The sequence below is a fragment of the Falco punctatus genome (assembly GCF_963210335.1).
Source record: "Falco punctatus genome assembly, chromosome: 2".
In the NCBI taxonomy this organism is placed as follows: Eukaryota; Metazoa; Chordata; class Aves; order Falconiformes; family Falconidae; genus Falco; species Falco punctatus.
Window position 1 is genome coordinate 70,959,968 of NC_137581.1, and position 13,944 is coordinate 70,973,911.

Here is a 13,944-nt window from a genome sequence, read left to right on the forward strand (position 1 = left end):
TCAATGGGAACAGTTGACATGGAATCTGTGACTGGAGGACCTCTGGTTATTTTTACAAAGAGGAACATGTAGCTGGAAGCAGGAGCTGGTTAAAGCACGGTTACTTGCTAGGGGCACAGGAAGGGCAGTGCTGATGGGGAACCAGCAGTTGTGATTTGGTACCACTAATAGCTCTGTTGTTCCAGGTAGTGCCTTTTCTGAAGTATGCATGAAGAATGCAGTATTTCTCAGGGAATACAACTTCTTCCAGAGGCCCAAAGGGCTTCACATGAATTTGATGAGTGGATACTGTTTTTCCTGGTACTACTAGAAATTATATTTTCCCAGAATTTTTTTAATGTATTTGCTATACAAAAGCTTTTAGCATAGAAAGGGCTGTTTGTTCTAATGCAACAGGAAAATTTAATGTTGCTTATGTCTTTTTTATGTCTATTTTAACATAAAATAAGTACATAAAGAATATTGGTGTTGGAATTTTAGCTTTTAATTAAGGCTTCTACCCCTTTACAGAACTGTAAATAGGTTTAGTATTTCTACAGAGAATGATGGTTCTAGGAAGAGCCCAGGAGAGAGAAAGGAAAACAACCAGTGCAGGCTGTACATTTATACACTGAGAAATCAACTACCTGTTCTAAAACGTATGCAAGTCAGATTAATCTAAAAATTGAGAAATCACAGAAAGGTCAGAGTTGGAAAGGACCTCTGAAGATCATCTAGTCCAATCTCCTGCTAAAGCAGGGTCACCTGGAGCAGATTGCACAGAATTGCATCCAGGTGGGTTTTGAATGTCTCCAGAGAAGGAGACTCTGCAACATCTCTGAGCAGCCTGCTCCAGTGCCCTGGCACCCTCAAGGAAAAGATGCTTTTCCTCACATTTGGAAGGAACTTCCTCTGTTGCAGTTTGTGCCTGTTGCCCCTTGTCCTGTCGCTGGGCACCACTGAAAAGAGCCTGGCCCCATCTTGACACTCGCCCTTAAGATACTTGTAGACACTGATAAGATCCCTTCCCAGTCTTCTCTTCCCCAGGCTGAAGAGTCCCAGCTCTCTCAGCCTTCCCTCATAAGGGAGATGCTCCATTCCCCTCATCACCTTTGTAGCACTCTGCTGGAAAATCTCCAGTAGCTCCCTGTCCCTATTGCACTGGGGAGCCCAGCACTGGACCCAGCACTCCAGATGTGGCCTCACCAGGGCAGAGCAGAGGGGGAGGATCACCTCCCTCAACCTGCTGCTCCTCCTAATGCCCCCCAGGATCCCACTGGCCATCTTGGACACCAGGGCACACTGCTGGCTCATGGGCAGCTTGGTGTCCTCCAGGATTCCCAGGTTCTTCTCTGCAGAGCTGCCTTCCAGCAGGTCAGCCCCAGCCTGTGCTGGTGCATGGGGCTGTCCCTCCCCAGGTGCAGGACCTCACACTTGCCTTTGTTGAACTTCATCAGGTTCCTCTCTGCCCAACTCTCCAGCCTGTCCAGGTCTCGCTGAATGGCAGCGCAGCCTTCTGGTGTGTCAGCTGCTCCTCCCAGTTCTGTATCATCAGATCATTATCAATGCTGAGGGTACATTCTAATAATCCTGTATTTTAAAAAAAGATAGTTATATTGACAATGCATTATTTCCTTGAACAAAAGAATAGTATTTTAACAAACATGCATGTTATGATAAATGCTTAGATAAATTTAGTTAACATTGCTTTCCTTCATTAAACATTTTTTCTCTCAGAGAGTTACTTCCGTGATGTAATGATTTGAAGAGAATCCTTTGATTAAGGGAAGTAAATCGAAGTACTGTGAAGATGTATTATAACTTTAACATAGTATTTTCTCTAAATTTTCTTACCCCAGTACCACTGAATACAATGACAGACTTTACAAAGTGATGCGTTCTAGATGTGGACATCCATTTTTGTTGATTCCGCCTGATCTCCATATTGTCGAGATATGGAACCTTCTGGAAATCTCCACAACTTTTTCCTGGATTTCCTTCCCAGGTTTCTTCCCTGACATGCCAACCTGAACACGGGGGCTAGGTGTATGACCAGACCTTGTAGGCGTAGGAAGCCATGACCTGCAAAGTGTGTGTGTCTATGTATAGCACCTGGAAAGTTTAACTGGTGCTTGAGCTTTTTGAGGGACCATAGCAACCTGGTGCTTGGTGGAACTGAAGAGCAAACACATGCCTTTCAAATGCTTCCCATCTTTCCAGGCTTTTCTGTCCCAATCCCCCAAAAAAGCCTGTTACTCTGAAGACTGATGTGATAGCTACGTGAGAAAGAGACCTCAAGTTTTTGATGGGGTTTTAAGAGTTTTTAAACATGGCCTTTCCCTCTCTTTGGTGCTTGCTGTGTGATGTATTCATCTTCCTTACGTAAAATAATTCTTAGGGAGGGGAAAACAGTGAGTAACTCTGCCTCTCGGTAAACCCAGGGCTTACATGCGAGTTTCCAGTGTCATGTGTTCACCCTGGCTGAATCGACGCTGTGCAGCAAAGTGCAACAGCCTCTCAGTTGGGAATGACATGGCTTGTGCTGACTCTTTTTCCACCTGAAGAATCATTTTATGGAGCGGTCTTTGTTTCCAGCTTTTCCCATCACTGCGAAAAGCAGAACTCAACTGGGGAAGTTCGGGAGGGCGCGGAAGCCTTCGGGGAGCTTCAGCACAGCAGGCTGCGGGAAGCGGTCTGAGTCCCGGGAAGGTAAGCTCCCTCCGGCGGGCCAGGGAGAGAGGGCCGAAGTGTGGAAGAAGAAACCTCCTCTGCGGAACACCGAGGAGGGACGCCGCCCCAGCGAGGAGCAGGGGTGGGTGCCCGCAGCAGTTGGGGTGCCCGGCTGTGGGCCGGCACCGACTCAGCGAACCCCTCCGGCGGGCGGACCGCGCAGGGGCGGCGGGCAGAGACCAGCCCCGCTGCCGGGCGGCTGCCGGGGGGACGCTTCCCGCGGGCAGCGGCAGGTCCCCGCACGCCTTCCCGACGAGGCCCCGCTCCGCGCCCGGCCAGCCCCGCTCCGCCGGCTCGGCCTTGCGCGGCAGGCGGGGGCTGCGGGGGCTGGCGCGGCGGGCAGCCCACCGGGCCCGGCCCCTCGGCGTCCGCCGCTGGCGGCAGATGGAGGCGCAGGCGGCGGCGTGTGCGGGGCCGCGGAGGCCGGGGCGGGCGGCGGGGAGCCGGCTCGCTCTGCCGGCCCACAGCGCTCCGCCGGAGCGGCGGCCGGCTCCTCCGGGGGGGCCGCGGAGCCTCCCCGAGCCTCCTGGCCTCTCCCCGCGGCACGGAGCGCGGAGCGGCGGGAGGCACCGGCGGGAGCGGGGAGCGCGGCCGGGAGCCGGATGGCGTCGACCCTGCCCGGCCGAGGGGGACCGCAGCTGAGGCGGGCTGCGCCCCGGCCCCGGCTCCGCCCCGCCGGTGGTGAGCGCCTCGGGGGGCCGGGGCGGTGTCGCTGCCGGGGGGCGCCGCGGAGTCGAGGGGAGCCGCCTCGCAGGGTCACGTCGCTTTCCGTGGGAGCGACCGCGTCGCCGCCCGGGGCCGCGGGTCCCCGCTCCGCCAGCGGCCCGGCCCGCCCCGCCCGCGGCGGGCTCCCAACTTTCCTCGGCGTGGCAAGAAACGTGCCGGGGCGCCGCCGGGCTGCTTTGACGTCTTGATCCGCTTCGAGCACTTAACAGGATCGCAAAGCCCTTCGAGCGGCTTTTCCCGGTGAGCCGGGCTTAGGCGTGCGGGCTTCGGCGCTAATCCGCCCGCGCCTCGCCGAGGGGCGGCCGCGGTGGGCCCTGCCCCGCCGCCCCCGCCGGGCCGGGCCGGGCCGCCCCGCCGGGGAGGGCTGCGCTGCCGGGGCTGCCCGGCGCCGCGGGCCGGCGGCGGGGTCCGGGCCGACACCGCGCCGGGGCAGGGCGGCGCTGCCCGCCGTGCTGCGGGATACCGGCCCCGAAGCGCCGGCGGCGGCGGGCAGGGCTTCTGTGTTCGGATGCTGCGGGGGAGAGTGTGGGAAGGTGAGTCTGAAAGCGGCGGCGGCAGCAAGTCCCCGCTCATGTTATCCCCTGGGGGTGGTGGGATGGATCATGTCCTGCATCTGACTGCAATGTAAACCTTAACTCAAAACCTTGAAATGGAAACGCAACTTAGAAGCGCTCTCTCTCTCCCGTTTTAAAAAGTGTTAATTTTGTTAATTGACACAGAGATCCGTGTATCCGCAACTAAATTGGATTCAGGACACAAATCCGTATGGAGTTGGGGCTGGGGGGAATTCCTACACTCCTGCTGGCCGAGGCTCAGTGTCACTAATTCGGTCCATGTGTCTCTGACTTCTCTGCTGTCCGATGCCTGTGGTGTAAGCGTGAGGTTGTCAAAAACTATGTAAAGAAAATGCTAGCAAATGCTACAAGCTCAGTGCAAGGAAATAATTTTCCTGGGATTCCTGGTGCTCCCGCTAAATTGACCTTATTTTGAGCGATATGACATCTTTTTCAAAACTTGTATAGCATAAATGTGGCCATAGTGTGTGTAAGAACGCACAAGATACAATGACTATAACCGGTGTCTTTCTCTAATGCACAGTCCACTTGCTAAGAGGAAATAGCCAAAAGAAGACCAGGAAAAATGACATGAATGTTAACTTTAAATCTCTGGTGAAAGGATGTTTAAATGTGAATGTTGCTACTGGTTAGTAGTGGACTCTTTTTGCTATATTTTGTTTTCCAAATTCAGAGTTGTTACCTTTAAAGCAGATAGTACTAGGACTCTTGTATTTAAAATCTGTAATTGCATTGCTACAACTGAGTAAATTGTAGTTTCAGGTGTTACAGTCTTTGAAATGGCATAACTTCGCCTTCAGTCAGCACTGGGTGGTTTTTTTTTTTTTTTCCTCTGATGTTTTTTATCTTGTTTTCTTCAAGTATGCATGCTAAAACCATCTGATTAGAAAAATACACGGTGCAGATGATAATGGGACTGTCAGGATGTCTGATCAGTGTGGGTAGTCATGGTAAACAAGCAATGAATGACTTGAGGGAAGAACACATCAGCTTGAAAAAATTATACACCATCCTTTCATGTCAGCGTCTCTCAGCTTTGCCTTCTGTATACCTCTGCGCTTCCCAGCCTTTGTCATCCAATTTGCACCCAACTGTCATTTCAGTTCAGCACGTTATCCTGCAGCCTTCTCCGATGTTGCCATCTCTTTTCATTAGCATCTCTTAAATCCTCTTCGGTCGAATGCCTTGCTACTGCATGTGAAACGTGACACAAATTACCTCTCGTGTTTTCCTTCCCTAGCCATTTAAACGGGATGGCTCTGATAGTTTGCATAAAGTGAGCAGGGAGGGAATTTCAATGGGTAACCCTCACATGTATGCACATGCACACATGTAAACATATATTTTACAGAATACTCGTTCAGAAATGTGAACCTGCTGTGCTGTAGCTGTATTCATGCCCTTGTTACGTTCACTTTTAAGAGTTACCGTGGCATATGAATACACTGACAGAGATGTTGGCAGAACTGATAAATTTTAGGCAGTGATTACAGAAGCCTTGCACAGAGCCAATTTGCTGCATAGAACCATGGATATGCATTCACGTTAACCTATACTAGCAACAGAAACAGCACGATGTGGCTTGGTTGTCCAGTCAGCTGTAATTTGTAATTTACTCTGTTATATTTACAATGTTTTGTTCAATATACACATCTAGTTTCTCCTGAATAGTTTCCAGTCTGAAAAACAATACATCCATAGAAAATGGCCCACAGAAAAATTCAGTAAATCTCAGAAAATTGAACTGTATTACTAATAATTCATACATACAGAAGGGAAATTCAGTCCAAATAATTCCATTTATTTAAAAGATTATTTTGTTACTACAAGGTGCCAGGGACTCAACCATCAAATGGATTAAGGATAACATACACATCTAATTCTAAACCTATAAATTATATGTATATGAATATGCAGTGTTATGTGTAGTATATGCACATCCTGGGGTACTTGTGAGAGGTGGCATATTTGTTTGACAGATCTTTAGTACTGAGGTTACTAGGCTATGCGTATAAATTATGTGTATTTTCAGGAGATACCAGTGCCCACAGACTATGGAAAATGCAATATGATGTAGTAGAGGGTAATAAAATTTGAAAAGTGTACTTCAAAAAGAGGTAATAGGATTTAAGAATTGTTGGTATAAACTGTTACGCATAATGATTCATGAGGGTAAAGTGGTGCAGCCTGCTCATTATTTTTGCAGCCCCTTGGGTTTGGTCCAGTAGTCTTCATACAAAGCTTTCCACGAGAGTGTGCCAGAGTTAAATCTGCAGGTTTATCTACAAACCTCCAGATCATTGAAGAAAAAAGTTGCACCTTGTCTTCAAATCACATAGTTGCTTAAAGATCCAGTGTCCAGTCTTTGAAGTCCATTTGTTGCCTGTACTGGTTGATATGTTGGAACTGCAGACTGTCACACATGACATGCACAACATACATAATGTACAGCTGAGCTACAACTATTACCAAGTGATGTAACAAGGATCATGTAGGTGGAGGTCAAATCCCAAAGTAAATCCCAAAGACTTACCAGGGTTGAACCTGAGAGGCTGTGTGAGGATTTGGAACGTGACTTAACTAAAATGATGTAAGTGATCCTGTGCAGCTTACCACTGCTTCCATAGCAGTAAGTAAACTGTTGTTGAAAGCCTCAAAAGCAACAGTATCTTACCGACTACACAAATATATAAGATCCATGATAAAATCATATGTAAAGTCACCTTTTACTTTGTGACAGTGATACATATTTCACCTTGAAAAGCTGTTTTTTTTAATTCTGCCATATTTTCTGTCTGTAGTCCTTTTGGCCTGCACTTAGATGCTCAGTTATTTCCAGTCTCCCGTTTTAGCTTCAGTCATTTTGTATTGGCTAGCATATGTAGCTTCCTTCTCAGTGCCTTATTCCTGGGTACCTGATTTTCTGTGTGCCTCCTGTAGGAAATCCACTGGATAGTACGGCTCCTAAAATTTAGATACTGCAGCCTTTGTACCTCTAGTTCTAAGCCTTTGATGTTATAAAGAGATAAGTAGAACCTACTTTCAAGATTAGCAAATGCTTACGTGAATCTGAAGTTTTCATGATACTTGTAACCTGTGTTTGCTGCCAAACAACTGGCTGTCTTGATTACACAGGTCTTTCATACCAGACAAACAACACATATAAAATAATTTGACACAAACCATCAGTTGCTATTGAATTCAAATGGAAGATGATGAAAGAGTACATGAACTATTTGTGTTTGGACTAGGGAGAGCTATCACTAATGTATAATTTGTTATATTTTTGGTAGGATAGTATGTCTTTCTCATTTAGCTCTAATTTCAGTCAGTGATTTATGTACTGAAAAGCAATATAATTGAGTATGGAATTATTATTCCTTCTTCAGGTTAGTACAAGTGGTAGCGTGGAAAGAAATACTAAGTGAGAAAGCATGTTAAAATTCTGCTTAAGTCATTGGTAAAGATGTCAGCCTTTCAAGAGCTAGGATTGTTGCAGTTACGTTTTACTTTGTGGACACTGGAAAATTCTTCAGCCTGAGGCAGTTTTTATTTTCCATAGTTTGACTTGGTGTGCTTAAAGATAAGTCACTTAATTCTGGAAAACTAAAAATTACAAGGAAACTTTTGGGGTTCAGTTCTCCAATTTGATTGCCTAAAACTGGGTGACTAGATTCAGGCTCCGAGGACTATGTGGTTGTCCATGTCTCTCTTGTTAAATCGCTTGTGAGCTAAATACCGGTTTTAAGTGCCTAACATGGATTTATCGGACTCGCCAGCCTTTAGGTTATCAAGTTTCACCCTGGGGTGTCATTACTAGCTTTACATATTCAGAGCAGAGAGTATACCTCAAAGATAACAGAGATTTTATGAAAGGCAGATATCTACTTGCATCATGGGTGCCCAGGGGCTGACAGGGGGCTGCAGGGCTCTGTGAGGGGTGGCCGGGGCTGAGTGTGCTGGACACAGCGGCACAGGGCACAGCTGAGCCCCGCAGCCACCATGCTGGTGCCTCACGGGGAATGCATTTAAGAAAGGGTAAAATACCACACAGGCAGCATGTGAGGAGGCTGGGAGGGGAGTGTGAGAAGCAGTTCTGCAGACACCAAGGTCAGAGGAGAACGGGAGGTGGTGTTCCAGGTGCAGAGCAGAGATTCCCCAGCAGCCCATGAAGATGGCCATGCTGGAGCAAATATCCACTATGGAGGGCCCAGTGGCGGAGCATGTAGCTATCTCCTGAAGGAAACAGCAGCCAGTGGAGAGGAACCCATGCAGGAAGAGGTTCTCCTGACAGGAACTGTGGTCCATGCAGGACCCATGCTGGAGTAGGTTTGTCCTGAAGGACTGCAGCCTGTGGAGCAGACCCACTTTGGAGCAGTTCATGAAGGACTGCAGCCCATGGGAAGGACCCACCCTGGAGCAGGGGAAGGGTGTGAGGAGGAAGGAGTGGCAGAGAGGAGATGCGATGGACTGATTGCAACCCTCATTCCCTCCCCCCTGCGCTGCCCAGCAGGGTGGGGGAGTTGAGATTGTAGGAGTGAAGTTGCATCTGAGGAAAAAAAGAGGGGGGGAGGGAGTTTTGTCTTTGTTTCACACCATCACTATTTTAATGAGCAATAAATTAAATTAGTTTTCCCCAGTTCCGGTTGGTTTTGCCTCTGATGATGATTGGTAAGTGATGTCCCTGTCCTTATCTTGACCCATAAGCTTTCTTGGTTTACTTTTTGTGACAGGACTGCTGAGAGAGCAGCTGGGTGGGTGTCTGCCAGCCAGCCAAGGCCAACTCACCACGCTACTGTAACAACTATGTTTTCAAATACAAAGCTGAGCTCTACTCCAGTCTTAAAACCATCTTGTAAGCACCAGCTTTTATTAGGACTGTAGATCCCAGCTAGCTGGAGCTGTCTCTTTGCAGCCCTGAAAAAGGTGTTTGTGGAATCTTGTGCCTCTACAGCATTTTTGTGCTGGCTCACTCCTGGTAGCTCCATGCTCATTTTAAGCTGCTCCCTAGTCAGTCGCTTGCCAGGTTTTGGATCTAGTTTTGAAATGCTGATCTTCTTCCTAGACTGTTAAAAACATGTATCATTAGGAATCTTGGCAGCCCAGAAAGAAATATTTCTCCTTTATCAGATGGCCAGTAATTTGTCAGAATGTTATGTGCTTCATGCAAGGCCAAACCATGTTGCTTCAGGAGGTCTCACCACCTGTGCTGTACCCAAATTACTGCATAATTTTATTTCTACTAGTCCTGTGTTTTGTCTCTACCACAGATGGGCATGCATGGCACAATTTAATAATGAACCTTCATCCGCTCTCCCTACCTCCCTCCAAAAATATATTAATGAATTTTACTGCTTAATAGTAGGGTTGTATTTCTGTGAAATTTTCCCTTCCTCCTTCTCTCCAGTCTAGTGCAGAATAAGAGCTCAGACCACATTGTATATTGAATTTGCATTTTACAGCTGAAATCTTTGTAAGGACTCCCAAATTATCTCCAATTCTGCCTACATATTTTTATTTTATAGCTTCTTATTCGCTGCCTTTCTAGGGTGAGCAAGCCCCATTTCTCTTTCTCTCTCTTTTCTATGTCCTTAATCATTCTTGCCATGCTTTTATTCTACATTATCTTTCTGTTTAAGAGGAGGGCTAATAGTATTTCAGCTAAGTCCTCCCTGTTGTTTTACAAAGCAGTTTTAGTATTCTTTCTGTCATTAATACTTTCCATGTATACATCGTTAGCTGTTGCATCAGCAAGCCTGCTGTGCACTGAAACGGGCGTTTCACTGAGCTGTACATATTTAATGTTCAGGTTCTCTTCTTGAGATCATATGGTTAATTTGGAAGCCTGTAAGGCAGTAGTTTACGTGCTTTTCACCTGTATTCATTGATATCCACTTGCCTATATTGCACATCACTTGCTGTCAAATTGGGAAATTGATCTAAATGGTGTGGGTCACCCTGAAGTTCCTTGCACTCCTCTTGTTTCTCCTGCCCATAGTGCTTTTTGCCATCCTGAGATCTCGTCTCACCACTCCTTCTTTTTGTCAGCATCATTAAGTAGAGGTTTTCCTATGGAACCTCGAGGAATAGTGTTCTTAAACTTTTGTGGTCATAAAGGTGACTGTTTAATCCCGTTCTTGCTTTCTGTCTTTTAAAAGAAGCTAGTTTTCAATCCAAAATAGTGTTTGGTTTCATATCCTATGACTTGTTTTGTCTCTTTAGTGGCACAGCTTTTGGAATTCTAAATAAGGTATCCAACTGTTTCCTTTATTCAGTGCTCCACTGGCATACTCAAGCTGTTCCAGGAGATTTAGAATATCTAATTCCAGTATCTGTTAGTGTCTAATTCCAGACTAGCAATATCTAATTTCAGGAGATTAGTAGCATCTGGAGAAGCCATTTCAGTTTGAAGTTTAAAGTAATATTGTACTTAATGGTTTTTAACAAAACTTTCAGGAACTGATGCAGAAACAACAGGTCTGGAAATCCATGTGTAACACCTCCAGGATTTGAAATATAGAAAAGCACTGCTAAGTACTCCCCAGGTTCAGAAGCCATGCGTCTTTTCAGTGAGATAATGCATGTTTGGTAGCAAATTAGCTACATCATCCCTAGACTTCAGAGGGGTTTTCTTATCTTATACTTTTATTGCTTTAACAGAGTTATTTATTTTGTTGGAGATTATGAAGCAGGTGACCCTTGTTTAAGAACTGCTGCAGATGGACATCGATCTGACTGTGAATCACCAGAACTAATGACGGGGTTACCGTTGTGTTAGGTGGCATAACTGGTCGAGCTCTTAACTCAGTGCTAACTTTGTGCTGGAAATACATCCTTACAAGAAAGTTAATGCTCTGTCACTTATCTTATGAATTGTTCTTCTTTTCCCACCATCCAACTTTTAGAACCAGGAACTAGAATAAAGTGGAAGTTGAATGGGGGTACACGGGGAATACATGACACTGTTCGATGGAAGAGTGACAACTCCTCCTTCCCTCCTGCAATGTGATAGAGAGTTTTATAACAAAATAAACCCAATAAAATTATTTGCTGGGCTTTAAAGGAGAGCAGGGTCTATACAGAGCAGAAAAATCCGAGCAGCTCATGCCACTTTACTCTTCAATGTTATTTTTTGTGAGGCTTAGTATAGCTCAAAGCAGTGGAAATGAAATGGGCAGCAAGAGCAACTCTCAGTAGGAAGAAGCAATTTGCTGCTGTGCCTTGCCTTCTGTACGTGCATAACAACCCGCCAGCGGGAAGCACGCTGCCTTTTTTAAATGAAGTGGCTGTGACAACCTGGCTACTGCCTTGTAGCCTCTTGTTCTAACTTCAGATCTTGGAGCCCAGGCAGTGAGACAGAGTGTAAATTGTAGGCTACTTTTGCAGATTTTGGTAAGCTGAACTTTGAAGAAATCATTATCAACGGAAGGAAAAACACATTTTCTTCTTACCCTGAATTAATTATGTTCAAATTAATGTATGAGAAATGGGAGTTACCTTAACACTCACTGTTACAGCAAAATAAATGTTCTAATTACCAAAGCACTATTGCATGTCATCTAATTATGTGTTACAAAATATGTAGTAGAAGCACTAATTATAACTAAAAAATGATATATGAAAAATTTTCCTACAGATGAGATATTTTTGGCATCATATCTATTTTGGAGTCTGCTCATTTGACTGGTTAATTTATTGATAACAATGCTTATCTCTCAAAGGCTGAATCACTTAAAAAGAAATATTCCTTGGTATTTATAATGGATATACATTAACATATACATAAATAATTCGACAGATGTTTTTTGAACAGACAAACTTGATTAATTTTGTGAGACTGCTCAGTTAATATTTTTATATGTAGTTATGTTTTTAACGTAGGTTATCTGCACTTAAGGAATTAATTCTTCTGAGTGAACATTCAAATCTGAGAGCTGGTTGAAAAATCTCTATTTTTTTTTTCATCAATGTGTAATAGAAACGCCCATTTTTTCCCAGTAAAACTCAAGTTAACCAGTATGTACAGGGCTCAGTTTAAGGTGAGACAGTTATACATCAATGACCTACACTGAGGCAAAATGAGTAATGGGAAACACTAATCAGATTTTCAGGTGTTATATGATACCCAAGGGCTATTTAAAAAAAAAAATAATTCTGTATTATATTCTGAAATATATGAAATAATTTTAAAACTTGTATATGATTTACTTTAGTTATCTGGGAGTTGAATGGAGGGTAAATCAGGTGTCTGGTTTTTAAGAAACTGGATGCATGACAGACTTCATCATGGATTATGTACTTTGTTTGAGGAATACCTCAGGGCAGAAAGTTTATATGAGATCTGTACTTCATTTGCTGCTAAAGCTGAATGTTGTATGGTCAGTGAGAGAAAGGATTATAGGTGAAAAAGGGACAGTAGGTAGTCTGAGGTAGTTGAATGATCCCAAGTAAATTTCATTCTAGTCATATCTCAAACAAAAAAGCTTCCTGAATGGAGTTTCAAAACTTAATTTTTTTTTCCAAAATGTAAAGCTTTCACTAAAAGTCTTTCAGTCCCTGAATTTTCAAGACACTTGCCTTGAGTCTTAAAACCTGTTTTGCAGGTGGCAGATGTGTTACGAATTTGGTAAGGCATTGAAAGCCAAATCTTCCAAAGGAAAGGAATTTAGGTCAATTTCCTAAATCTTGTAGGAACTGGGCTGCTGATTATCTTCACAGAGCTTGTCTTGAAGCAGTATAATAAAAATGACATATGGAAATGGAAAAAACCCTAGTGTATGTGTAGTGCAGAGTTTACATAATACAGAATTAATGCATATATTGGTGTTATGCATATACATGTAACATAATGACATATATCAAACTGAGGGATACACTTCATTAATTATCTGGTTAATATGCATTTTTGGAATAAAAAAACTTAATCATAAAATAGATAAAATTAGCAGAAGAGGATCAACTTGAAGTGGAATGGGTTGTCCTCACACATGTATTACCTAGCATTTTTTTGGTTGAATTTCTAACTATGACCTTCTTTTAATGAGATTTTAAATGCAATTTCACTGTGGATAATAGGTGTGATGGTGTAGGTATTCAGAAAAGTCCAGAGACTAAAAAGAATATAGTGTCATGTAATCCTTTTCTTTGGTCATAATGAGTTTTCTTTGTTACACTTTTACTAGCACTGTTGTCTGACTAGTGCAAATAAATCAAGAAACAGGTATCACATCAATATCACTGGTTATTTTTCAAATGGTCGAAATTGCTTTTTGTCATTTCATTGTTTTAATGAATCGCTCTTTTTAAGTAATGAGCACGTTTCTTTTGCAGCCTTCACAGTATGTTTTTTTCTCCGTTTCAGCTGTCATTTAGATGTTGATATGTAAAGCAAAATGGCAAAAATCAACACCCAGCACTCCTACCCTGGTATGCACAGACTGTCTGTCAGAGCTACTGATGAAGATATTGAAAGGATTGAAAATGGCTGTATCAGGTAATATATTCCTTTCATCACAGTCAAGAGGGCAGATTGCTGCATAATTTGTGGCACTCCTCTAGCTCTGCATTATGGGAGGGTTACACCTTGATATTGTTGACCCAGTGCACTTAACTGACTTAATGTATATGGAAGCACAGAAGAGACAGCAACAGGAAGATTGTCATGGCTTGCAGTTTTGCAACCAGGATCTGTCTTACCTCAGGAATAAAAGCCCTTTTTCACATCAGTGGGAATTACACCAACTCATTAAGGAGAAATTTCTTTCTCAAGTCACCACGCAAATAGCAGGGCCTGGGCTTCCCACAGTCTGTGGGAGTTGGAGAAAAAGGGAACCTCCCAGTGCCATGCAGTGAAAAGCCTCAGGAAGTTTTTTGGTTCTGTTTTGTTGGTTTGCTTGTTGTTGTTGTTTTTTGTGTGGTTTTTTGTTTTGTTTTT

The 13,944-nt window shown here is 44.3% G+C and overlaps 1 protein-coding gene across 2 annotated transcripts in view; it reads left to right on the forward strand.

Moving 5' to 3' along the window:
* Positions 1-13,944, forward strand: part of CNGA3 (cyclic nucleotide gated channel subunit alpha 3) — a 62,548-nt gene that overhangs the window by 14,110 nt on the left and 34,494 nt on the right. Inside the window, exons 2-3 of one of the 2 annotated variants that reach the window (XM_080377376.1) lie at positions 215-2,688; positions 13,372-13,503. In XM_080377376.1, coding sequence (XP_080233502.1) covers positions 13,403-13,503 — 101 coding nt within the window. In that variant the 5' untranslated portion in view covers positions 215-2,688; positions 13,372-13,402. Of the gene's footprint in view, positions 1-214; positions 2,689-3,345; positions 3,969-13,371; positions 13,504-13,944 lie in introns of those variants that run through there. The other variant, XM_080377375.1, reaches the window with a different exon arrangement.